The sequence below is a fragment of the Epinephelus moara genome, chromosome 16 (genome assembly GCF_006386435.1).
Source record: "Epinephelus moara isolate mb chromosome 16, YSFRI_EMoa_1.0, whole genome shotgun sequence".
NCBI classification, from domain to species: Eukaryota; Metazoa; Chordata; class Actinopteri; order Perciformes; family Serranidae; genus Epinephelus; species Epinephelus moara.
This window is the reverse complement of record NC_065521.1, coordinates 11,182,418-11,207,910: the sequence shown is the minus strand read 5'-3', so window position 1 is coordinate 11,207,910 and position 25,493 is coordinate 11,182,418. Positions and strand designations below refer to the sequence as shown.

The window sequence follows — 25,493 nt, the reverse complement described above, 5'->3', positions numbered from 1 at the left end:
TGCACTTTTCCTCAGTCATATACTGGCTCTTAAAGATGGCACTCAGTCATCAGCACTTTAGCAACCTTTAATCTGACATTTTGTTTCAAAATACTCTGACAAAGTCAATTAAGCTGTAAAGTTTCTAAAAAAAATTCCAGGGTGACCGCCCTCGTAGTCTGAGACGCAGAAGGTGTCGATTAAAAATGCCCCCCAATGTCAAATATGCGAATACGTCCCTGTTCTACACACATGGGCAGGCGTGTTACTATTTTGGACAGCGCGACTTCCCGTAGAGGGGTGTAGTTTGTTGCTGAGAGAGCTAGATGTTTTGAAAGGAGCTCCTGTCTGGTGACAGGACAGTCTGTCTTTTAACTTCAGCTACGATGGTGTGAAAGAGGATAATGTGGACGCTGCCATCCTGACCCAAAGATGGATAAGCGTGGTAAGTGTATTTAATTAGTCAACGACCCCTTCACTTCGGAAAGCAGACTGAGGCCAAACAGACGTGTTTGCTAATCATTAGCTAACAACAGCTCGACTGTGTGCTCTGTGCTGATAAGTGCTGACTGACTGACTGCAGGTTATATTGTGGTAATAACTGTCTAAACAATCTACTGTCTGCTCGCCGACTAAATTTATCAGTGTTTTATACCTGTATTCGGCTAAACAAACTTCACCACTTGCTGTGTTTATTACTCATTAATGGAGCTAGTGTTAACCGGGTTAGTTGACTTTAGCTAAGACCTTAATTAAACTATCATAATCAATTAGGATAAAAAACATATTCTTATCAAAGCCATTAATAAGCTTTTATTTAGTAGTTTAAAGGCGTATTCCATCTAAATTACAAAAAAAGAAGCATGTTCTCGCTTCTTACCTTTGGTGGTGCTGAGCCAAGCCGAGGTTAAGGTTTTATTTGCACAGCTGGTGGTGAGATATCCATCTCTGCTTCCTCCCCATTACAATGGAGGGTGAATTTAATTTCAGGTCATAACAGAATTGAAGTGTCACATTTAAATTTACCATCAAAACTACCCCTGGTGATCTGTGTAATCCACAGACCTCACTACTACTCTACTACAGTAGCTTCAGTAACAGTAAGTTATTGCTGCTGCCACCACTACTAAAGACCTGCGCCATTTTGTTGTTAGGAGGTGAATATGTTTGTTTACAGTGCAAAATCAAAAGGGTCTCACTCAGAGCCTGACTGATAACTCTGTCTTCTTTAGCCTAATGCAGATATATTGAGTATTGGTGTTACATTCTTAATATATTATATTGACATCATGACACTAGATGTTGTCTTAGATTTTGGTTATTGTAATATTGTAGGCCTAAGTCTTGGCTTTTCCTGGTTTTAGAGGCTGCATTGCAGAAAAGTTATGTCATTGTCTGAATTTACCAGACTGTTCTAGCTGTTCTATTATTTGTATTTACCCACATAGTCATAATATTGTTTTTTGTTAATTACTAATAGTCAACCCTACAATATCATCACAATATCAAGGTATTTGGTCAAATATATTGTGATATTTGACTTTCTCCATAGTGCCCAGCCCTACTAATAAGTAAGGAAATGCAAAACTGGTCCGCATTGCAGTTTGTTTGCCGGAGAGAAATAGTCTACATGTTTTAGCACATAGTTGCCACACCTATATTTGTGTGTCGCTTGCGAGGGGCAGGTAGCATGCAGTGGGTTTTAAGGAACCTTTTTTGCTGAGAGCAGCTGACTGTCGCTGCTGAACATGACACTGATGAGAGCTTTGAGACTGAACCAAAAGAGTAAATTTTTAGACCGGGAAAATAATGAAAGACACTGAAAAACTTTGTAGAACAGAGGGAAACGCATAAATTGAGCAAAGATTGCCTTTGTATGAGCCCACCCTTTCACATTATACACAGTCATGTGACCCATTAAAAATATTCATTAGAGCAGCGTTAAACTTTTTACATAGATATGGCCTCAAAAGTCCAGTTCTGGTTTGGCTCTGGTCAGCGCACTTTACTACTGCTTCTGCTGCCACTTCTTGATCTGCTACTACTACTTTTCTAGTTGCTAATGCTGCTATGACAATGTAACAAGGTTGCAAAGGTCATGATTTAATAGTGCTGGGTGGGTACTGCAGGTGTCAGGCCACCAAACAATCGAGTGTACAGGCTGTCAGCCTTGGCATGGCCTGTAGATGAAGGTGCTATTTTCGGTTAAGGGTTGTTTTTTGCAGCTTCAGCTCAAATGACTGTCTTTTGTCTGTCTTGTCATTTGTGGGTCCTTGTTTCCCCTTTTTTGACATAGCAGAAAGTTTGCCCTGTGTAATGATGTGATTGAAGATGAAACTGAAAGCTTGGGCTTTCTCAGAGTAAATATCCACAGCTCAATGGACAGAGTAGGATTTATAAAGTCATATTTGTTGTAGGGATGGAATATCCACTGTGGCCTCAGTTATTGTCTCCTCCAAATGTTGGTGGCCCTTTGAACAGAGTTTTTGATTGATTCCTGTGACAAAGGTCATTTGAAAGGGACACAATAATGACTTCTTGATGCTGGGAATTGCTGTGTGTGCTGAAACAGTGAAGTATGTGAATGGACTGGTTACTCCAAAACAGCTTAAATTCAGTACCACTTTAGAGATTCAGGAAATACTGGCCATGGTGTAGCTTTATTTTTATTAAGAGATATGTCTTTAACCAGGTTATTAGTCTTACACGCAGCAAACCACTCGGCACAACTTAAAACTGAAAGGCCAGTGTGGGGTTTGATTGCAGACCAGATACTTTTGTTTAGGGTACTTTTGGTAGAGATAGGCCTAGTTAGAACAAAGGAAGCATGTGATTTGGCAAAATAACTCAGTTGCAATTGCCTTGAAAAGCTTTCCCATGATTGTGCCACAGTCATGTGCGTTCTGACAAAACAGATGACTCAACTCTTTGGTTTCTTGTGCTGTGTATGTTGATTTATGTCCACACAGTACAACAACAAGTAGGCTGCAGTACATATATGAGCATTCGTTCAGAGCCCTGTTTCAGAAAGCTGGTTTTGTTAAAACTGTGAGTAAGTAATGCATTTTTTTTTTCAGTATCGTAGATAAGCAAATGTACACAATATGCTAACCATCAACAGTTATATCACGGTATACCTTGAAACTGGTATATTGCTGCAACCTTACAACAAACATTATCTCTTATCAGGAGTGAACTATTTAGTTATAACAATAACTTGAAGTTTTACTAACGTTAATATTTATTTTGATGTATGGTGGTGGCCTTGATAAGACTGATATGTTGATGGAAAGTGAGAGTGAAACTAGTTTAACTCTCTTTAGCATACTACGCTTCACTGTTAAGTTGTCTGACTCGCCTATCAGGTCTTTGGTGTTATCATATTTCATGGGCAAACAATAATATTAAACTAACAACGTAAAGATATACCAGCACCCAAGGGCATCATTTTCATTTCGATATTTGGGAGGGTACATATGAAATGGGGGTTTGGGGGTCCTTTGCAAGAAAAGTTTGAGCATCAAACACTTAATTTCCTGTGTTCTGGTGGATTTGGTGCTACTTATTCCTCCTGTTCGTTTCTCTCTTGAACTTTCTTATTGCTACTTTTATGTTTGAATGGCGTGGCTGCTCGCTGAATATGCAGATGTACTCAGCTTGTCAGTCCTGATAGATTTTGCACCTGAACCAGCTACTGTATTGTATCGTCTTGTCACATGATCAAATAGACTTGTATCAACATGACAAAATCATCAAAGACAATAAAAAGAATTATTCATTTAATTACATATATGTGTGTGTGTGTGTGTGTGTGTGTGTGTGTGTGTGTGTGTGTGTGTGTGTGTGTGTGCAGTGGGCCCTGGGTTCCTCCTGGTGCAGGACAGTGCCCAGTGTCATGTGGCCAGAGTGTGTAGGCAGTTCCTGGATGGCAAAGGCATTGGTGCTGTTAACTGGCCCTCTCGTTCCCCTGATCTGAATCCTGAGCAACTATGGGACGTTATGTATCGGTGCATCCAATGCCATCAAGTACCACCACAGACTGTCCAGTAGCTCACTGATGACCTGATCCAGGTCTGGGAGGAGATCCCCCAGGACACCCTCCGCCGACATGCTCCATCATTGTCGGGAGTGCATGCAGGCACCCAGGGGCCATACACACTACTGAGTCACATTATAAGTTGCCATGATAAAATTCATGCAGATTGGATCAGCCTGTTATTTTTTGTGTGATTTTGTTCTCAAGAAATTATGCTATGTATGTCAATCAGTGCATTGCACAAGTGTTCCCTTAATTTTTTTGAGCAGTGTTTATAGTTTATTCATTGTTTTTCTAGTTCATGTAGAATAAGCATATGCATTTGTTATGGTTTGCTACTGACTGTTTTACAAGAAAAGAAAGAAAAGAAAGTAAAATCATGATGAAGGTGGGTTTGCATTTTTTTAGGGCATACAGCTTATAGCAAATGGCACCATTTTTTATTTAATATGATATCCTCTTTGAGGATACCTGTAGTTCTTAGGTTGTAATCTGAATCATTCAGGGGCCAGCGCAGCAGCACTGCCTGCACTGACTGTATTTACGCCCCTGTCGCGGACGCAGCAAAGGTATAGAAATACAGCTGTAGTCTGGCTGTCAGCGCGTGCAGCTTCCATCACCCGTGGTGCCAACGGTGCGGAATAAACACATTAAATATAGTTTCTCTCCGCTTTTCTTTGTTTATTAGATGTTAATTTTTGGTTTACTCGTCGTCTGAAATGGCGGTGGGCACTCGAGTGTCAGATTTGCTTTCAAAGCCGGTTAAACAAGTAGCCAGGTATCCGACGATAGTGACACGCAGGTGAACTCAAAATGGAAACAAAAGGGGGTGGGATACAATAGCGGCGGCACTGAAAAATCCTCACGCTAGTCCACAGTCTCTAGTCCACTGTCTTTATCATATCGGGGAAATATTTATGTTAGACTTAGGGTCTTGTTGCGGTCTCTTATTAACGGTAAGCTCAGCTTTTCCTCCATTGTGTTTTAGTACGAACGACGTGTGTTAGTTTGGTATGTTCCAGACGTTAGCAAGCGGAAGCGAGATTATGGTTAAACAAACTACATACTTTACTCCACTTTATGGTATTTTTTATCTCCTCAGTTATGTTTACTGTTATGGACTTAACCATACGTTTACAGCAAGCGTGCGAAACTTTATGGGGTAGTTTGACTCTCCTCTGGAGCCATTTAAAGGTAATGTGTCCAGAGGAAACAGTCGGACTCAGGTGTGACCAAGGAGATCTCAGTCCCACTATCTCACATTCTCACATACTTTTCTAAAGTGTGGCTGTGTTTGTATTGTATCCTCTTTTTCCCACTTTTGGAACTTTATGCAGATGGATTAATTGAACATAAAAAAACGCAGTGTTAACTTGCCTGGACTGTAAATGTCGTGCTGTAAAGTTTAAAGTGTGTCTAATAAGTCAGTCATGAAGCATGGGTTCACCAATAGCCCAATATAGACCACATTGTACAGGCAAAAACTTCCCATGCCACTCAGTTCATTCAAAAGATGGGATTTAAAGCAAGCCGACAAAAACATGATTGCAGTATGCAGCCTGGACTGGACTGGCGCTTTGCACTGTGTGCTTTGTTAGTATTTACTTACAGGGTGTGTGTGGTGCTGCGCATGTTAGCATTGTAGCAGAGGAACTGTTGCATTAACAGTGTGTTTTCCTGTTCTGCAGGTAGTGTGGTGGAGCCACAGAGCGGACTCCCCTCACCCTGTCCACGAGACCCCCTCCTCAGCCCTGACTCACACATGGTAAGAGCCTCCACAATATTTCTGCTAAACTGACAATGTGTGATAAATGATGTTTGTTTCAAAGAATATGATGTGGACAATAGAATCGAAGACAAAAAAAATGGGATAAAAACAGCAAATATAAAAGAAACACTCTATCTGGATAGTGCGCCTACAGATAGTTCATGGAGTATTGTTACATTACAACAGCCTATTAATTGATATTCAACAATTTAACTGTTTGGCTGTATTCTGTAGATGTTTATTAATAGATTATCTATAGACTACATGTGACAGTTCTTGGACCTAACATCTACAGAAACGAGTGAAACAGATGAATGGTTGAATCTCAACTTTAAGTACTTGAAATCTTACAGATACTCTATGAACTATCTGTAGGTGGACTATTCAAATAAAGTGTTACCAATATAAGTAAAGGTGCAGTCTTTGTTGACAGATGGACAGGTGAAGCAGTAGTAGTAGTGTGCTGCGCTTGCTTGGTGCGGTGTGAAAACTTACGATGACATCTGTTTCCCGTAGGTGTGTACCTTAGACATGTGCATGGGTCTCTATACCCATGCTGTATTTACAGATACAGAGGAATCAGCACTTTTGAATATCCCCTGTCACATTTGGTTCAGGTATCACTGTTGAAAGCCAGTGTCACAATCTGGCTTTTGACTGAAGCTTTTATCATGTAATATGGTTGCTGATAAGCTAACCAGCGGTATGGAAATTAACCTGTGTTTGAATCTCAGTGGACTGTCTGACTCCTTTACCCCACCAGGATGCTCAGGGGTATAAGTGGGTGCGCTGGCGGGTGTGGCTGTGTCGTCTGGCTGCAGTGTTGTCCTTGGGTCTCCTCCTGATTGTGTTTCACTGGCGCCCGCGGCTTGCTGTCCTTGCCCGCTGCTGCTCCTGCCCTCTGGCTTTGGCAGATATTCTGCTAATAAGAGTGAGAAAATTAATTATTTCCTACCCATATTTGAAACCCACTTGGCTCCTGGCATTATTACTGAAACTGGATTTCTCCTGGCATTTTAAGAACTGCAACTGACCTGCATGTCAAATTGTCCCACATTATCCTTTTATTTTCTTTAAATAAACCTACGCCCAAAGGAACAGTTTGTACGATTTAGGGTGACTTAATGTGGTCTAGCGATGAGGATTATTATAACAAATGGACCAGGTGATCTAAGATAGTAAAAACACCGAACAAAGCAGTTTCACATTACAAATCAGTGTTTCTCTGACTCTGTTTGGCATGTCAGAGATGGGCAGTAAGCTCAGCACCTGCTGATGTGTGCTCACCTTTTTTCCTGAAAAGTTAAGATCCAGACTTTCAGGAGGTTTTTAGCGGAAGCCAGAGTATCCACATAGGTCTCTTCCTCTCCAAAACAACCTCACCAGATGATTTAATTATGTAAAAACACTGAATAAAGCAGTTTCATGTGAAAAGTATGTCCCTTTTTTTTAAGCTGTTCATGTTGAAGGGGCTTCTAAACTACTATGGCTGACATGAAAACGTGAATCGCCCCATCTAGAGCCAGTGTTTGGTTTGTCAGTTTTGAACTAATGCAGAAACATGGTAGTGCAACATGCCAATCTCAGTAGATTAGGACCTGCTCATTTTAAGGTGACAAAAACAAAACAATTCTTATTTTCAGGTGATTTATACACTTAAGAAAACATACTTATTGTAATATTTCCATTTCTGCCAATATATGCCTCTAAATCCAACACAATAGACCTTTGAATGTTAGTTTGAATGGTTGATGTCCAAAATGCTCTTACAGTACAGAGTCTTTTCCACACTGGCAAGAAATACATCTTTGACAAGTACATAGATCGGCACAAAAATCTCAGGGATTACCAGCTTTAGTTCAAAATATTGGCCTTCAGAAATATCAGTTAGATTGTAGTCCTTCTTTAATTTCCTTTACCGGTTTCTGAGGACGATGTTTCTGGCAGTATTCTGTGTTATGCTTGATTTACTGCATACCTTTGTTGGTCACGTGCCTAGTTTTCAGCTTGCAGAGATATATCTGGGTCATCTTTCCTGCAGGACAGTTTTGGCCAGCAGCATGTGGTGGAGATCCTCACAGAGGAGATTGAGGACGGCAGGTCAGCTACATTTCTGTCCTCTGACATCATTACCTTTAGCCTTTTAGCACTATGCACATATCAGAGAAAATTGTTAAAATGACAAAGGAAAACTGTCGGCTCTACTTGTCCCTTTCAGTTTGGAGATGTCGGTCGAGCTGGAGGACAATGACTGGAGAGATACAGTTCAGCTGCACAAGGAGGAGGTAAGGAAGAAGTGAACATTTGGCCAGAATAATGTGCTGAGTGATTCCAAGACTAAAAGTGACCTCTTACAGAAAACGTTGCTGCGCTACTACCTGTTTGAAGGACTGCGCTACATCTGGCTGAGCAAGAAAGGAGCTTACTGTCGTGTCAGGTACTGAAACAGGAGAACCAGGAATGTAGCACAGAGTACTGATCGGCTAGATCCATTTTTCCCTTTTTATTAACAACAATATTAAAACCTTCTATGTTCGTCTGTAGTGTCCTCAATGAGGACTGGACCTGCAAGGACCTGTATGGCTTCCAAATGGGCCTGAGTCACCTGGAGCAGAGCTTGAGGTAGGAAAGGATGAATGGATGGAGAAGTAAACTGATTCTTTAATCTCAGAGGGCACTGCTGAGTCATTCATGACATGAATTCTTTCAGGAGACGCATGTATGGGCCCAACCTTATTGATGTGCCTGTGAAGCCTTACGGGAAACTGCTGTTTGAGGAGGTGAGGTGGACAATATGTCTTTTGCTCTGCCTCAGATTAATTATATTTGTATGATGGTTAACATTCCAAACTGTCATTAAAAAAATAATCTTGAAGTAATACTTAAAATCTAAGTGAAGTTTCAAATTGAACCCTCTCCTTCCCTTTCTCTCTCTCTGTATCTATATTTTTAGGTCCTCAACCCCTTCTATGTGTTCCAAGTGTTCAGCATCATCCTGTGGACCATCGACAATTATTATTATTATGCCACATGTATATTTATTATCTCCATTTTCTCCATCTGTATCTCACTGTACGAGATCCGCAAGGTGAGCCTGTAGTGGAATAAATAAATGTGATTATGATCTGTTATATTTTTAGCTTTGGATATACACTACCGGTCAAAAGTTTTAGAACACCCCAATTTTTCCAGTTTTTTATTGAAATTCAAGCCGTTCAAGTCCAATGAATAGCTTGAAATGGTACAAAGGTAAGTAGTGAACTGCTAGAGGTTAAAAAAAAGGGTAAGGTTACCCAAAACTGAAAAATAATATACATTTCAGAATTATACAAAAAGGCCTTTTTCAGGGAACAAGAAATGGGTTAACAACTTAAAGCCGTTCTGCAGCAATGGAGGTTGATCAAGCCTTGAAAGTTGGTGCTACCAATTCCTACAGGTGTTCCAACTTTTCTTGATTACTTACAACCCCCTCTGTCTGCATAAAAGCAGTGTTGGAACACACTGTGGTACCATACCCTTGTGAGCATCATTTGAACAGTATTGTACTGCAGAAAGTAGTGTGTTACCATAAAAATGGCAAGAAAAAGGCAATTAACAATGGAAGAGAGACAGACCATCATAACACTTAAAAATGTAGGGCTTTCCTACAGAGAAATTGCGAAGAAAGTCAAGGTGTCAGTGAGTACAGTTTCCTTCACCATCAAAAGGCACTCAGAAACTGGGAGAAACTCTGACAGGAAGAGGTCTGGCAGACCCAAAGCCACAACAGAATCAGAAGACAAGTTTCTGAGAGTCAACAGCTTGCGTGATAGGCGGCTCACAGGACAACAGCTTCAAGCACAGCTTAATAGTGGTCGTAGTAAGCAAGTCTCAGTTTCAACTGTGAAGAGAAGACTTCGAGTTGCAGGTTTGAACGGTCGAGTTGCAGCAAGAAAGCCATTGCTAAGACATCAGAATAAGAAGAAGAGGCTTGCCTGGGCCATGAAACACCACCAATGGACTACTGAAGACTGGAAGAAGGTGTTATGGACTGATGAATCAAAGTTTGAAATCTTCGGTTCATCACGCAGGATTTTTGTACGCCGTCGAGTAGGCGAAAGGATGGTTCCTCAGTGTGTGACATCAACTGTCAAACATGGAGGAGGAAGCGTGATGGTCTGGGGCTGTTTTTCTGGATCCAGGGTCGGTGACTTGTACAGAGTGAGAGGCACCCTGAACCAAAACGGCTACCACAGCATTCTGCAGCGCCATGCAGTACCCTCTGGTATGCGCCTAGTTGGTCAGGGGTTCATCCTACAGCAAGATAATGACCCAAAACATACGTCCAAGCTATGCCAGAACTACCTCAGGAAAAAAGAACAAGATGGTAAGCTTGAAAACATGGAGTGGCCAGCACAGTCTCCAGACTTAAACCCCATCGAGCTGGATTGGGATGAACTGGACAGAAGAGTGAAAGCAAAGCAACCTACAAGTGCCACACATTTATGGGAACTTCTGCAACAGAGTTGGGAAGAACTTTCTGCAGAATATTTGATTTCCATTGTAGAAAGAATGCCACGAGTGTGTTCAGCTGTTATATCTGCCAAAGGTGGCTACTTTGATGAGTCAAAAGTTTAGAATACATTTTGGTTTATAAATTGATTCCATGATTTCTTTTTTGACCTCAATTGTTTATTTGTTCTATGCTTTAATTTCAGAGTACAATGAGACATTAAACTGCATAATTTTCAATAAAAAACTGGAAAAATTGGGGTGTTCTAAAACTTTTGACCGGTAGTGTAAATGTAAATAATATTATTTAAACCTTGTCTCACCTTACTCCACAGCAAAGCGTCACTCTTCACAACATGGCCCGGTTAGTCACAAATGTCACAATACGAAGAAACTCAGGAGGTGAGTCTTTGTGTGTGGCTGGAGGCATTATGTTTACGGGTTGTCCGTCCATTCCATTCTTGTGAACACGATATCTCAGGAATGCCTCGAGGGAATTTATTCAAATTTGGCACAAATGTCCACTTGGACTCAGTGATGAACTGATTAGAATTTGTTGTTCAAAGGTCAAGTTCAAGGATTGGTGAAGAGGTTTAGGGTTTTGATTCATAACCAGGGTTTTATGTAATGATATAAATATAAATGTAAGGGTGTCAGAAAGAGTAAATATGGTTTTGTTTTGTTCACCGATACTGTACCCAGGTGTTGTTTGAGATTAATAGTTGCCATGTATTCTCTATGAATAGGTGCATCTCTTAAAGCCCCAATGTTTCACTTCCCTTGACTCACACCTGAAAATCAAAAGTAGATCGTCTAAAGTAAAAGTTTTGTCAGTCAACTGTAGAGTTATCTCTGAGATTTTATATCTATCTATTATGTCTCTACATTACATCTACTCTTTGTCCTCCATAGGGGCATTGGGGTTGACATGGTTACAACAGGCTTCGTCAAAGTACACTGTGGAGTTTTGACTAATAGTAGCTCTATGGAACAATATTTGTACAAGTGGGTCCCCACTTGAAAAAAGAAAAAAAAACAAAAAAAAAAGAAGAAAAAAAAGACTGCTTGCAAGTAAACCTGGATGTAAATGATGCAGAAAGCTTTGAAAAAAAAATAGCTTTTCAAATGTTTTCTGAGGAAGATTACATATTCAACATCTTTATTTTTTAATTTTATCAACAAGTTTACTTGACTGGGACCACATATGTATGTATATGTATGTAACCTTTATTTAAACTCGTGAGTACACTGAGGCAAGCCTCATTTACAGTGTTGACGAGCAAGTATACAAACAAACATAACTGATGTTAGTTTATTTGCCTCTTCCTCTGCACTCTTTCCATAAGTGTAGATAACGAGATCATCAGCATGCATTTGTGCATCTACTTCTTAACATACAGAGGGGAGATCATTGATGTAAAGACTAAAGAGTAAGAGCCAAGAATTAATCCCTGCGGGACACCTATCATGTCTGGCTTCTGTCTAATAACTGCTAAATTACTACTGCTAAACTACTTATAACTAGAAAAATTAAAGTCAGAAAGTTTGGGGAGTAAAACATTATGGTTGACAGTGTCAAATGCTTTGTGGAGATTTAGAAAGACTGCACCCACAATACTTTCTTTGTTTGACTTGAACTTGATGGTGTCTAAGAGGTAGAAGCAAGTCGTCTCTGTTGGGTGATTTGCTCTGAAGCCAGACTGCATGTCTCCAGCTTCAGGAATACATACAACGTGTTGCATGTGTACACTGAATGTAAACCGAACTGTGTTTCCAAAAAACCTAAGGCGGTGTCACAGTTCCTCCCTTGAGGCAAAAACCAACTAAGCTTTTTGTGTGTTCCACCAACCGCTTAGTAACAACATTCAGCAGTCATAAAAAGAAAACTCAAAAAATGTTCAACACTGTGAGCAGAGTTGAGAATGTTTTTAGCCTTATGTGGTATGTCTTGTAAAAATTGAAATTGAAATTTTAAATGAATGGAGGAAAGAAAAGAAATCTGCGTCTTTTGTGTCAGAATGTGAAAGTCCACAAGTCTCCTCTAACCCTCTTTGTTAATGTGAGTAACAGTAAGGAAGTAACAGAGGTAGTAGTTTTGTTTAATTGGGCCAAGTGAAGTCATTCTGCATTAAACCCAGAACTCTCTACAAGGACATTCATCCCTAGTTGTGTGTTTTCTCAGTGGAGGAGTGTGTGAGCTCGGTGGAGCTGGTCCCTGGCGACTGTCTAATTATCCCTCAGGAAGGTCTGCTGCTGCCCTGTGATGCTGCCGTGCTGGCTGGGGAGTGTCTGGTCAACGAGAGCATGCTCACAGGTAATCAACAAACATCTTAACAACACCCCCAGGCAGAGTGTAACTGTTTCTCATATTTTATGCAGGATCTAATCTAAAAAGCTCTTTAAAGCTGGGTTCAAGTCACATTTCACAACCCTGAAGCTGATTAGAGTCACGAATTGGCCATCAAAAAGTGATTTTCAAGTTGACTACACACTGGTGCTAGTTCATCAAAGGAATGTGACCTTGTTGTAAGTGAGGGTTCAAGCCTTTGATTTCTTTGCCTCTCAGTAAAGATGGTACATGAGTTATGGTCACTTTAGATAGACATATTTTTTACATCTTCAGGAATAACTGTTTGGATTTGACAAACCACTCAACGTTTTACAAAAACTGGTAATAAATGAAAGAAAGTAAAAGTGGTAAAAAAAAAAAGGCCTTTGCAAAAACGGAAGTGAAACCAAATTGCGATTCAGTGTAATTACCCAGCCCAGATATAAAAATACTCAACCTCCCACTTTTTAGTTTCATCTTGTTCTAGAGTGAAAGTTTAATTGGCATGAACCCTAAATGTTCCCTATATCCAATTTAGCATAAGGACAAAAGCATTTTCAAATGGCAGCCATTAAGTACGTGGTGCCAACTCTTTTAATGGCCTGTGCCTGCAGCTTGTTTTAAATCTTCCAGTGAGAAGTCACTGTACTAACCTGTTCTCATCATTCCTGTGTCCAGGTGAAAGTGTCCCAGTACTGAAAACCCCACTGCCGGCTGGTGAGGGGAGGTACAGCTCAGAGACTCAGCGTAGACACACCATTTTCTGTGGTACCCAGCTCATTCAGGCCAAAGGTGGTGGGCCGGGAGGCAGCGGTGCTGTTGCCGTGGTCACAAGCACTGGTGAGTAGAGACACTTATGATCTGAGTCTGTGACATTTTAGTGAGATGTCAGTCAACAGTTAAAGATTACCTGTGTGGAGTTATGGAGTTATCACCTCATCTCACATCATCTTAGCTTACCTCACCGTACCTTACTCTTACTCCTGCTTAAATGTCATTCTCAGGGTTTTTCACAGCCAAAGGTAACCTGGTCAGCTCCATTTTGTATCCTCAGCCAACAGACTTCCGCTTTTACCAAGATTCTGCCAGATTTCTGCTCATCCTGGGTTGTATTGGTAAGCGCTTTAACAGCAACCTGCCTCACTTCAAGAGTATATGAAGAAGATAATGTTATCTGTACAGCTGAGTTACTCTGATTATGTATTTCAAGTGTTTTTGACTTATAATTGTTGCCTGATATCAGACAGAATTGTCAACTCGCTACGTCGTCCTTTTCCATCTTCAGTCTGACGCTATCCACTCTAACTGATTTCTGTGGGGGTGGAGATTTGATTTCCCTAACTAGTCACTAGAAACCAACGTATCCACCCGGATCGAACATCAATGTAATATTACAGTGATGCACAGCCATGTCAACATACTTGTTTTGCAGAGGTTTTAAAAGCGGAGTGAAGCACAACCAGTTGCAATGTCAGGCGATATTGAGAAGACATGTCGATCTATAGTGCTCTCCAGGGTTGTTTTTACTCCTCGTTGGTTGCAGTGCAATGCTTGACAACAGTTTGACAACATTGTAGTCCTGCCTGTGGCGCTGATTGGCTAATCAAGTCATTGGTTCATTTTTTATTCTAACTGAGAAACTGCTTTTTCTTGTCATGATGCCAGATGAATCAGTCAAGTTGAACTCAGTAGAGTGGAGGGATTCAAAGGTCTGGACCCAGGCAACAACAATTGAACATTAATCAACTTTTTTCTTATGTTGTCCTTTTTGCTTCAGCTTTAATCTCCACTATTTACAGCTTTGTGGTCCTCTACAGATCCAATGTAAGTGCAAGCCACAATGCAAGGACCAAATATTTTTTGGCCTGTTTTTCTTTGACATGCCAATAATGAAGAAAGTGACATCACTGACTTGTGTCTTAATATGTGTCCAGGCAACCTTGCTGGAGTTAGTGATTAGGAGCCTGGATGTTGTGACCATTGCAGTGCCCCCTGCCCTTCCTGCTGCCATCACTGCTGGCACTATTTACGCTCAGCGCAGGCTGAAGAGCCAGGGCGTCTTCTGCATCAGTCCACCGCGCATCAACATCTGTGCCAAGGTCTCACTCTTCTGCTTTGACAAGGTGAGGGGGGACCCATTATTTGAAGTTTACTGTGTATGTGGAGAACCGTCGGGGCTACTTGACAGGTTGAAGTTGTCTTTCATCAGAGTACTTTTGTTTCTTCAGACCGGAACTCTTACAGAGGATGGTCTGGATATGTGGGGAGTGATGGAGGGGGGACCAGCTGGTTTCTCCGAGCTGGTCCAAGAGCCCAGACTCCTGCCCCCAGGACCCATGCTATCAGGCCTGGCTTGCTGTCACACTGTGACGCTGCTGCAAGGACAGCATCTCGGAGACCCCCTGGAGCTCAAGATGCTCGAGTCCACTGGTTGGGTATGACAGTATAAAGCTTGATTATTTACTTCAAAAGGTATTTGACCAGAAGTGGGTATTGTTTGAAAAAACACCACAGTTTTGGGATTGATACTTAACTAACTGAACTAGGATATTCTAAAATTGGAAAAAAATAGATTTGCATCAGCGACTGAGTATCTGATCAAAGAATAAGTAAAAAAGACTATAAATCTAATAAGACATTTGCTGCCGGTTTTTCGGCACTCTTCGGTTTTCAGTCCTTGATGCTAGAACACCTTTTGTTCAGTTCTACAACAGCATTAATGCTGGATATCATGCCCCATGCTTGAGTCGACTTGAAAGAATTTGTGAATACATGGCAATATTGACAGCTTATTTGAAATATTCTGTTGGTATCAGGTGCACAAAAAATTGTAAAACATGTTATTTGTTTTGGTCATTATCACCTGTCAATATGAAAAGATACCGTAAATTCTGTTATTGAAAAACATCATTGCACTTCTGGGACTTTGCATGAAACACCTTTTGTTTTTCATATCTCAGGTGATCAAATCTCTTACTCATAACGTGTCACCTTACTGTGATCTTCTGTATAACATGTTGATCTAAATCAGTATCTTTACACCGTATTTGATTTTCCAGACACTCCAGGAGCCAGAGGGAGATGGAAAGGTGCTGGGTGCAGAGTTTGGAGGCCACAGAGTTTTGGCCGTTTTGAGACCTCCTACTCATGTAAGTAGTCTATATCATCACTCTCATGTTGACTCATCAGAAAATGTCTGTTAAGTCACTGTCACCGGACGAGGTAACATAGTGGTGATAGAGCCTGTGGCCCACTGATGAAAGTATTGTGATATGAATGTATCAGCAGTAATAAGAAGTGGGTGTTGAGGGTGATACTGGAAGAAAAAATGTCATATTACTGCTAATGCAAACTTAAGATTCACATTAAAAGCATCTAACTAGCAAAACAGAGGTTGACTTGAATTGACTTGAATTATGAAAGGGTCACAGGAAATGCGGTGTGTTTTTCAATGAGCTTAGCACTGAGGGCTAATGTTTATCAAAAATGTGTTTATAAAACAAGACAATGGTCATTTTTGGCATTTGTTAGCAGCTGATCAGTTTGAGTTTCTGCAGGGAGTAATGAAACAGTCAGTAGCAGCCACAGTGAGCTGTTAAATAAAGAGCCACAGGTGACAGACTACACACCAACTTAGCGAGGTAACCAACTCTTTTCACTGCACCCTGCTGTCCGCAGACTCACGTTTATGTGCAGCAGAAAATCAGATCACGATTACTCTACTGTGGTTTTCTTCATTAAAACCACTGTAGATTGCTTTGCTGTTACCACTAATAACTACTTGTGTTGTCACATCAACCAGGACTGAAATCTTTGAGATTTCCACTGTAACGTCAAATCCCCTCAACCACTGTACAACTTTTGTAATGGTATCAGTCGTCTCTTTCTCTCTCTTTATGCCTCAACACTGGCAATAGCCATGGCTAGAGGCATTATGTTTTTTGGGTTGTCTGTCTGTACATCCTTCCTATTCTAATGAACGAGATAATCCCAAGAACTTGTAAAGGAAAATTCTTCAAATTTGGTGCAAACGTTCACATGGACTCACCAATGAACAGACTAGATTTTGGTGGTTTAAGGACAAGGTCGCAGTAATTCAAATGCTAGTAATGACAAAAATTTCTTACAAATGTCTAAGGATGTAATGATGATGTGATGACATGTAATATCCAAAAGATCAAAGGTCAACTTTACAGTAACATCATAACGTTCAGCAAAAACGCTTTTCTGACCATTATTCAACGTCAAAACTCAAGAACAGAAGGGGCGACATTTGGTTGGAGACTGAATTGGTGACACTAATTGTGGATGCCCATCTTGAAGCTGAATTAATGAATTAATTCTAATTCTAGATGAAGAAAAGTTGGTATATCAACAATTAAGTAATGTAACCTCTGCAGCGTAATCTGCTTTTTATGTATTTATTTTTTACTGTCTCTTCTGTGTCATTATCTGTCTAAAGTTCCAATTATGCACAACTGATATTCTTCTCTTTTATTTTGCTGTCAGTCATCAAGCGAGGCGGTGGCCATTGTTCAGAGGTTTCCCTTCTCCTCAGCCCTGCAGAGGATGAGCGTGGTGACAGTGGCCCACGGCGGAAGCTCAGCTTTTGCTTTCATCAAAGGATCCCCAGAAATGGTCGCTAGCCTCTGCCGAGCAGACACTGGTCAGTAACTTCATATTAATAATGGTTAGAGTAATATTCCTTTAATGTGTGAATACATAGCTGTAGTGCAGCGTTTTTAGGGGTTTGGAATGAAATTAATTTTGCATTGTGTCTACTGTCTACTCCTTAACATTACATTTATATAAAAGGGGATGCTTTATGTACACAGTGCCGGCACAGTTCTCCAACAAACTACACAAGTTCTCCAGTGATGGCCTCAGAGTTCTTGCACTTGCCTATAAACCTGTAGACGGAAACACTGACTTTAGGACCATTGAACGGTGAGAACCCAGTCTGTGTTTCTGGCTTCTCTGTTGCTCCACAGCTCCATACAGACTCATTTGCCTACACCTACATGGATCTATACAGACTGATTTTCTTATACCAGAAGCATGTTGTAAATCCGGTTATGCTAAAATACAGCTGTTTGTCCTTCCACAGAGGGGAGGTAGAGAAAGACATGGAGTTCCTGGGCTTGCTGATGATGAAGAATCTGGTGAAGCCAGAGAGCGCCCAGGTTATTAACATCCTGAGACTGGCACACCTTCGCAACGTCATGGTCACTGGTGAGAGATATTTTGCAGTTTCTTTTTATTATTAAGTCACAGACATCAACTTCAATACTATTAACGTCATGTCAAATTTTGTTTTGTCCCTCTTCTCGTAGGGGACAACATTTTAACAGCAGTCAATGTAGCAAAAAGCTGTGGGATGGTAGGAATTGATGAGAAGGTGATATTCGTCACTGCAACCCCCCACACTGCCCACTCCATGCCCACCCTGAAATTCACCATGGAAGAGAGAGGGGCCTCTGCCGCCCAAAGCTCTGCAGAGGTCATCACTCAGGTTGGTCCTGCTCACAACACACACACTGCAGTACACTGCTCCACAGTCTGTTTACCGTTTCTACCATGGTAGCTACTTGGGGCAGGCTACATAATAAATCAGGGCTAGATTCTCACGTAAACGTGTGATCACGTGGCAGTTTTAGTTTTACTGTTTTTGAGCCTTTTTTTTAACTCATTGTCGAGGAAAATGAACCTAAAATTATCTCTCATACAGCTTGAGCTGTGTTTCAAGAAGCTAATCCTAACTAAGTATTGATACATGCAAGATTTTACTAACTGATTATTTAGTTAGGAATAGGCTCATAGTGAGCACAGTCATGACCTACATTTCTAAACATGGATGAATAGTGGCTGCTGTTACTGATGCTTTCCTTTTCTCCTCTCAGGGCCTGTACCAGGGTGGTTTTGTCTATCACTTGGCTATAAATGGCAAGTCCTTTGCTGCCCTCTGTGATCACTTCCCTGAGCATCTGCCAAAGGTAATGTATGCTAAATCATCCCATTAGAAATATCCTGACAATGACCGTGCTAATCTGCCAATAAAATGGCACATGCATACAATAACAAGGGGAGAAGTGACAGGGATGGTGATTTGATTAAAATATAATTTGGCTGTAACTGACACATTCAGCTAACAGGCCGTATTTCAAGCACAGTGTTTCTTTGAATAACAAAGATGATGATTGTAGGAAGTCAAATCAAGGTGTGATGAGGTTGTTAACTTTTCTTGACATGCTGTCATTGCAGATTTTGTTGCGAGCCACAATATTTGCACGAATGGCTCCTGACCAGAAAACCCAGCTGGTGAAGGAGCTGCAGAAGCTGAAGTAAGTTCAGACACAAAACGGGGAAAGATGGGAAACACACTGGAAGAACAGAAAGAAAATAAAATACAGTGGGAATATATTAAGAGCAACAGATAGAGTATTTGGGAAATGTAACCCTCATTGACCTGCAGTCCCATCACCTACTTAAGATATGGATACATACACTGATGGATAAACTGTCAAATATAAAAGTCTGAGATGTATTTCTTGTCCAGTCAGGAGTCAAACACTGGCTAAAGAAATACCCCAACAAACACACTACAACTAAAAGCTCGGGTAGGCAGTTTAATTTTAGCATCATTGGACAAAAATAATAACCTTTGAGCATTTTGTAATTCAAGAGACAACACTAGACTTCTGAGCCTCTGCTTGGCTCTGTTCCCAGGCTTTAGAAATTCTAGCCAGTGACGTAAGACTTTGGCCAATCACGGGTCATCAACAGTGAGAGCAGCTGTCAGTCATGTCAGTCACTGCTTGTGAACTGCGGTCAAACTGTCAAACTAGGCAGCGCTGATCAAATATAAATCAAAATGCTGTTACTGCATTGTCTATTTCTCACCTCAGTGTCTTCAGAAACTCATTTTAGTGTACTGTTTAGCTGTGAGGTTAAGCTAAAAATGAATGAAATCTTGATTTATGTTTGATCAGTGCTGCCTAGTTTGACCACAGTTCAGGAGCAGTTATTGACATAACTGACAACTGCTTTAGAAACTCCTCGGCTCTGATTGATTGTTTTTGTGATTCTCTCAAATGCTATGACTGATTTTCATGGATTATCTGCCTCATATACTACTGTCAGGATATAGTGACAGTTAGAAACACAAAAATTATTGTGTCCTATTTGCTGAAAAGGTTACCAACTATAGCTTCAAAGGGACATTTTACCCCAATGTCACAAATACATATTTTTCCTCTTACATGTAGTGCTATTTATCGATCTAGATTCTTTTGGCTTGAGTTGCCAAAATGCCAAATGTTGGAGATAAAGGCCGTAGAGAGACGTATGTCCTCTCTTTAATAAAATGTAACTAAATGACACACGCTTGTGGTGCTCAAAGCTCCAAAAAGAGAAAAGAATATAGACATTTGTAAAACTCAACAGCAATGTCTCATTCAGAAATTATGACACAGTAACTCAAGATAATTCTTTGTTGGGAGCAGTTTTATGTGGCAACTATTTTCTTTCTACTGAACTACACGTTAGTTTTTATATCTCATGCTGTCACGAGCACGAGCTTTTTGTCCATGAGTAGATGCACACCTCCATCTGTGTGGTGATACAGAAATAGTTCCTACATGAAACTGCTCACAACAAGGTCTGTGGATTATCTTAAGTAACCAGGTCATGATTTCTGGAAAGAGACATTGCTGTTGAGTTTTTCAAATATATTTTTTGCCGCTTTGAACACTGCAAGCCCCGTGCCAATTAGTTCCATTATATTGGAGAGAAGGTAGACATCCCTACGGCCAACATCTCCAACACTCAGCAACTCTCATCAAAACAATCTAGAATGATAAACAGCACTACAGGTAAAAGAAAAAAATATGGATTTGTGGTATTGGGGTGACCTGTCCTTTTAAAGCCCCCAAAATATGTAGACAGTGAACATATCTGGTGTATCATTACTGTCTGTCTTGTAAAGATACAGTTGGCACTGTGAATAATAGTGTTGTGTTTACAAAAGCAACAAAAAGGAGCCTAAAAAAAAAAGATATTTCTGGAGAAAAATCCAGTGTTTTCTCAGCTTTTTCTGTGTAGTTTTTTTTTTTTTTTTTTTGAAAATGACATCTAGTGGTTGATAGAGGAACTGCATCTTAGAGCACATCCACACTGGTTTCACCACTCCGCTGCAGTGTTTTCTCCATTTGGTTAAATCAGGACTTCGTAGGAAAAGCCTATGAAGGACTGTGAGATACTGACACTTAATACCAGTGTATCATATATGTGTGGAATCCACATAATGTGTTGCAACAGCAGTTAAGGGCCTCTCATAGTTGCATGATGAACGAAACTGGCTAATACCTGCCTTTGAATAAGACTCTCTTCTATTACCGCAGCTACCGGGTGGGCATGTGTGGGGACGGGGCCAATGACTGCGGAGCCCTGAGAGCTGCTGATGTCGGGGTTTCCCTGTCTGAAGCTGAGGCTTCAGTCGCATCACCATTCACTTCCAAAACTAACAACATCAGCTGTGTGCCGCTGCTAATCAGGTGAGCAAGTAGGAAAAGAGGGGAAATATGAAAGACGTCTTTGAAAAACAACCAAACCATTAATGTTTGTGTTACAGTATCTGCAGTGGAAGAAACAATAACACATTTTTCTTCCTTGTCTGTGCAGAGAGGGCCGATGTTCCCTGGTCACCTCCTTCAGTCTCTTTAGATACATGGCCCTGTACAGCCTCATTCAGTTGTGCACTGTCCTCATCCTCCTCACAGTGAGTAGATATTTATACAATTTAAAATGTTTATTGTAGGATAAATATAACAAGGCTGTATCATGACAAGGATGACTTTTCCTCACTTGGTCAGTTGCAGACAACAGCAGAATGACTTCAGTAAACATTAAGAGTTTTTCTACATTAATGGAAACAATGTTGTTCCTGTGGTAGTGCACATGTTCAAAAGCCTCTGAGACTGTCACACATTCAAAATGCAATAAAATGCAAGTAGAAAACACAAACATGCTGTAAAAGCGGGGTGTGTGATAACTCAATGTCAGAGAGAGAAGGTAGAATGGATAGAATCAATAATAAGGAAATGAATATTAAAACCATTTCAAATAATGAACATTTTCCAGGCCTTGATTTTGTGTGTTTGTGCAGTTTAAGGCACACAATTGACTTCACATGTTGATCTTCTCATGAGATTAACACAAGAAAAATTCTGTGCATGATTACGATCTAAATCCCATTCAGTACACTGCCTAAATAAATGTTGCATCAGTTCTCTCATGACTGCAGTTTCCTCCCTTGCCTTTATTGCTTACAGAACATGCAATGAAATGTAACACGTTGATGTCTGTGTCCAGATGAGGACGAACTTGGGTGACCTGCAATTCCTGTACTTTGACCTTTTATTGGTGACTACGCTGGCCATCTTGATGGGGAAAGGAGGCCCCAGTAAGGAGCTGTACCCCTCCAGACCCTCAGCCAGCCTGCTGACCCTGCCTGTCGTAGGCAGCCTCTTCATCCACACCTGCATGATTGTTCTGGGCCAACTGGCAGCACTCTTCATCACCACCTCACAGGAGTGGTCAGTAAAAAAACACACAGCTGCAAATAGCTTTTATTTCAATTCAGAATATCCTGAAGAAACATGTGTTTCTACTTTCACTGAACAAAATCCAATATCAGATTTAGAAAAGGAACAGCATCCCATCGTAAAACTTAATTCCCTATATTGTTTTTTTTAGGTACGTTCCACTCAATTCAACAGTGCATGGCACAGAAAATCTGCCCAACATGGAGGACACCAGCGTGTTTGCCTTGTCAGGCTACCAGTACATCATCATGGCTGTGGTACTCACCAAGGGCTACCCTTACAAAAAACCTCTCTACTACAATGGTGAGTCATCAGAAATGTCAAAGGATGATGATTTGGGGTCTAAAGGTGATGCACACAGACCCACACTGACAAACTGGTTGGCTATTCATCCTTGTCAGCTTCATTTAAGTCTTACCTTGACCATACTGACTTGATCCTGTGCAGTTTGTCACTGGAGTTGTTTTCACATTCCTCTTCTTAAGGGAGCAATATCTGTGCACTTCCCTAAAATCTGACATTCAAACATACGTCTGGCTAGCCAGATTAGGTACATCACCAATACAAAGTCAACCGCTGTCTTATAGGGGAAACACAAATCAATGGGGTAACAGATTTTGACTGAGCAACTGCAAAGAAACCTGAAACCTCCAGTGCAGAGCGGACTTGTCAGTACAGAGAGCAGTGTTAGTGTGTGTGGAGTGTGGAGCTTCCTTTCAATATCTACCCAAAACTTAATTGAAGCAGATTTCATTGTTTGTTGCACAACAGTTAACACTGTCAGCCACTGCTGCTCAGCCTACAAGCAAATAAAAGATGCTAACTACTCTTATTATTCTGATATGCCTGCTAGTCGCTGACTTTGATGCTCAACAGACTCAAACATGTATGGTTAAATCTCTCCAAAGTTTCCTCCAGCGCCATCACTATCCATCTGTTCTTTCTCTGGTCACACTAGCGCTAGACTTGCACAGCCAGACAAACATATCTCCACACTGTGTTTAGGGCTGTATCAGCACTGCAGAAAACAGAGAGCGAAAGCAAAACCTGCCGCAAGCAGCGGAGGTGGGCGGCTGAGAACAGATTCAGAATTTCTTAATGAGGGAGAAAGAGAAGATTTGCGTCTGGCTCCTTTTCAGAGTTTTTGTGTGTGAAAACCATGAAAAACAAAATATTATTCATAGCAGAGTATTTTTATGTTGTTTAGAACATGTCTTTAATATTACAAGTGAAACATATTGAAATTTTAGGACCGTGAACTCAGAAGTGTTTCTTTTTTTCCTCTTCTCTTTCCAGTGATGTTCCTCTGTCTGCTGTTTGTCCTCTTCGGCCTGATGACTTGGCTGGTGTTGTATCCTGGGCCTGTCATTGGTAGAGTACTTCAGCTGTACAACTTCTCTGATATGGATTTCAAGTTGCTGCTCGTTGCTGTGGCTGCTCTCAACTTCCTCATCTGTTTTGTTGTGGAGGTGAGCGATGATATGAAAGTTCAATATTCCCACTTTGGGCCATTGTTAATTTACATTTACATGAAAAATAGCTGTCTCAATCATTAGCTCTAACACCATGGATATAACAGATTTTGTCTGAAGTGCAGTTTAATGTTAAGCATCATGGAGAATACCAATATCAGTCTTTGAAGACCCCTTACAGGCCAGGAAATTGCTTTAAAAAGTCTGTAATGTTCTCTGTCATGAAGAAGAAAGTGCTCAGCACTGTCTCAGGTTTTTTAGTCATAAATCTGTAATAAACATTGTGTTGTGGTTAGGGGCCTATTCGAACTGAATGTTTAGAGCGTATAGGGGCTTAGAACATTATGACTGAGGCATATGTTGGCCATTCTCATACTTAATTATGTCTCATAAGTTCTTCCAGAAACTTTTGAGTTGATACCATTTGTTACAGAAATCAGGTGCTAAATTTAAGCATTTTTGACCACTTGAGAATTGCTAAAAATGTTCAAAAATTCCTTTCAAAATACCACATTAAGACACAAAGACCTTGAAGAACACCACAGAAAAATTCCATGCTGCAGTGTATCAGAAGCTTTGGACTTTTGGAGATTTCTGGAAGAACATGAGCACTTCTGTTCTGGAAGCTGTTGAGAAACCCACCTATTGTCGATATACCTATAAAAGATGTACACCCTCTGAATGTATTTCTAGTTTAAACGTAATCTTGAGTGGAGCTCTGTGCAGTGTCACCTCCATCTCACGGTCATTGTCGTACTGATGAAGCATCTGTTCAGCTACGAACTGATCGGTAACATCCAATCACTTGTACACGCCTTACTGTTGACACACTGCTGAGTCCCTCATGCCAACACTGCTTGCTGCTGCAACTCCTTATACTTCCCCTACCTCCACTTACTGCTGAACTGACTTGTTATTGACTTGAAGGCACTCAGATATGTTATCAGCCATCTCAGATCCTCCTGTACCATCATGTGTTAGTGGGGATTAGTTCTCCCAGCAGAATCCCTGTTCTTTGAGAGCTCCGACAAAAGCAGAGCCTTTTCTTTCCCAAATATAACTGTGTAACCAGCATACACGACACGGGGTGATAGCAGGCTCCATGCTAACACCATGTACATATAGCAGGGGTGGGTCAGTGTCTGCTCTGTGCATCAGATCAATCCTACTCAGAAAAAAATGTATCTAGAAAGACTGTAATCTCAGCTTTAAATGCAAAACGCATATTTTGCTCTGGCTCACTTTCACAGCTTAGTGACACCTGTGCATTTCCTGCTTTGAAGAGTCAAAATGTCTAATCTAAAAGAGTCATTTTGTCCGTTTTCATCATTAAAAGATAAACGCCCCAAATGGACAGTCTCTTTATCGTGGTATATGCCTAAAAGACCTTCCTAACTGTACTGTTTTGTTTTGTTTTGTCCCAGGTGCTGATAGACTTGGGTATCCTGAACTGTCTTCGTTTGCTGTGGAGGAAGCGTCGGTCCAAGAAACAATATAAACGTCTGAACCTCCTTCTGTCTGAATCCCCATCATGGCCGCCCATCAATCAAACCCTGTACCCCACAGATCACACAGTCATCCAATTTAGCTAGCATCTGCTTGCCCCTCTGTTGGACACTGTCAGTCACCTGAGCCAAAAATACTGTGGATGTCTGAGCTGTTTATGTATGTGTTAATAAAAACTATTTTTATGCAAACTTAATTTTGGGTGTTTTAAAGATGTTTGTATTTTCAGTGTGAATTAATAGTGTGGTCCTGGGGGTGTTAGAGAAGCATATTGTATTGGTTGGTTGCATATTTTAGCCGGTTAGTTTAG

At 40.8% G+C, this 25,493-nt stretch overlaps 1 protein-coding gene across 6 annotated transcripts; it reads left to right on the top strand.

The window, feature by feature from the left end:
• Positions 1–280: 280 nt before the first annotated feature.
• On the top strand, positions 281–25,379 carry atp13a2 (ATPase cation transporting 13A2). Of its 6 annotated transcripts, none has more exons than XM_050063801.1 (30): positions 285–424; positions 3,833–4,234; positions 5,704–5,780; positions 6,547–6,714; positions 7,825–7,883; positions 8,002–8,068; positions 8,141–8,220; positions 8,328–8,405; positions 8,494–8,563; positions 8,737–8,871; positions 10,610–10,676; positions 12,457–12,588; positions 13,282–13,443; positions 13,608–13,718; positions 14,381–14,427; positions 14,538–14,726; positions 14,832–15,038; positions 15,663–15,752; positions 17,113–17,269; positions 17,439–17,550; positions 17,711–17,835; positions 17,937–18,115; positions 18,504–18,596; positions 18,865–18,944; positions 21,003–21,155; positions 21,283–21,379; positions 21,973–22,196; positions 22,357–22,508; positions 23,502–23,674; positions 25,102–25,379. In XM_050063801.1, the coding sequence occupies exons 2-30, from the start codon at positions 4,228–4,230 to the stop codon at positions 25,267–25,269; spliced, it is 3,459 nt and encodes a 1,152-aa protein (XP_049919758.1). In that variant the 5' UTR covers positions 285–424; positions 3,833–4,227; the 3' UTR covers positions 25,270–25,379. The 6 variants fall into 6 exon arrangements, with proteins under 6 accessions (XP_049919756.1, XP_049919758.1, XP_049919757.1 ...); XM_050063800.1 differs by lacking the exon at positions 285–424 and adding an exon at positions 2,903–3,031; XM_050063802.1 differs by lacking the exon at positions 285–424 and adding an exon at positions 2,935–3,027.
• The last annotated feature ends 114 nt before the right edge of the window (positions 25,380–25,493 follow it).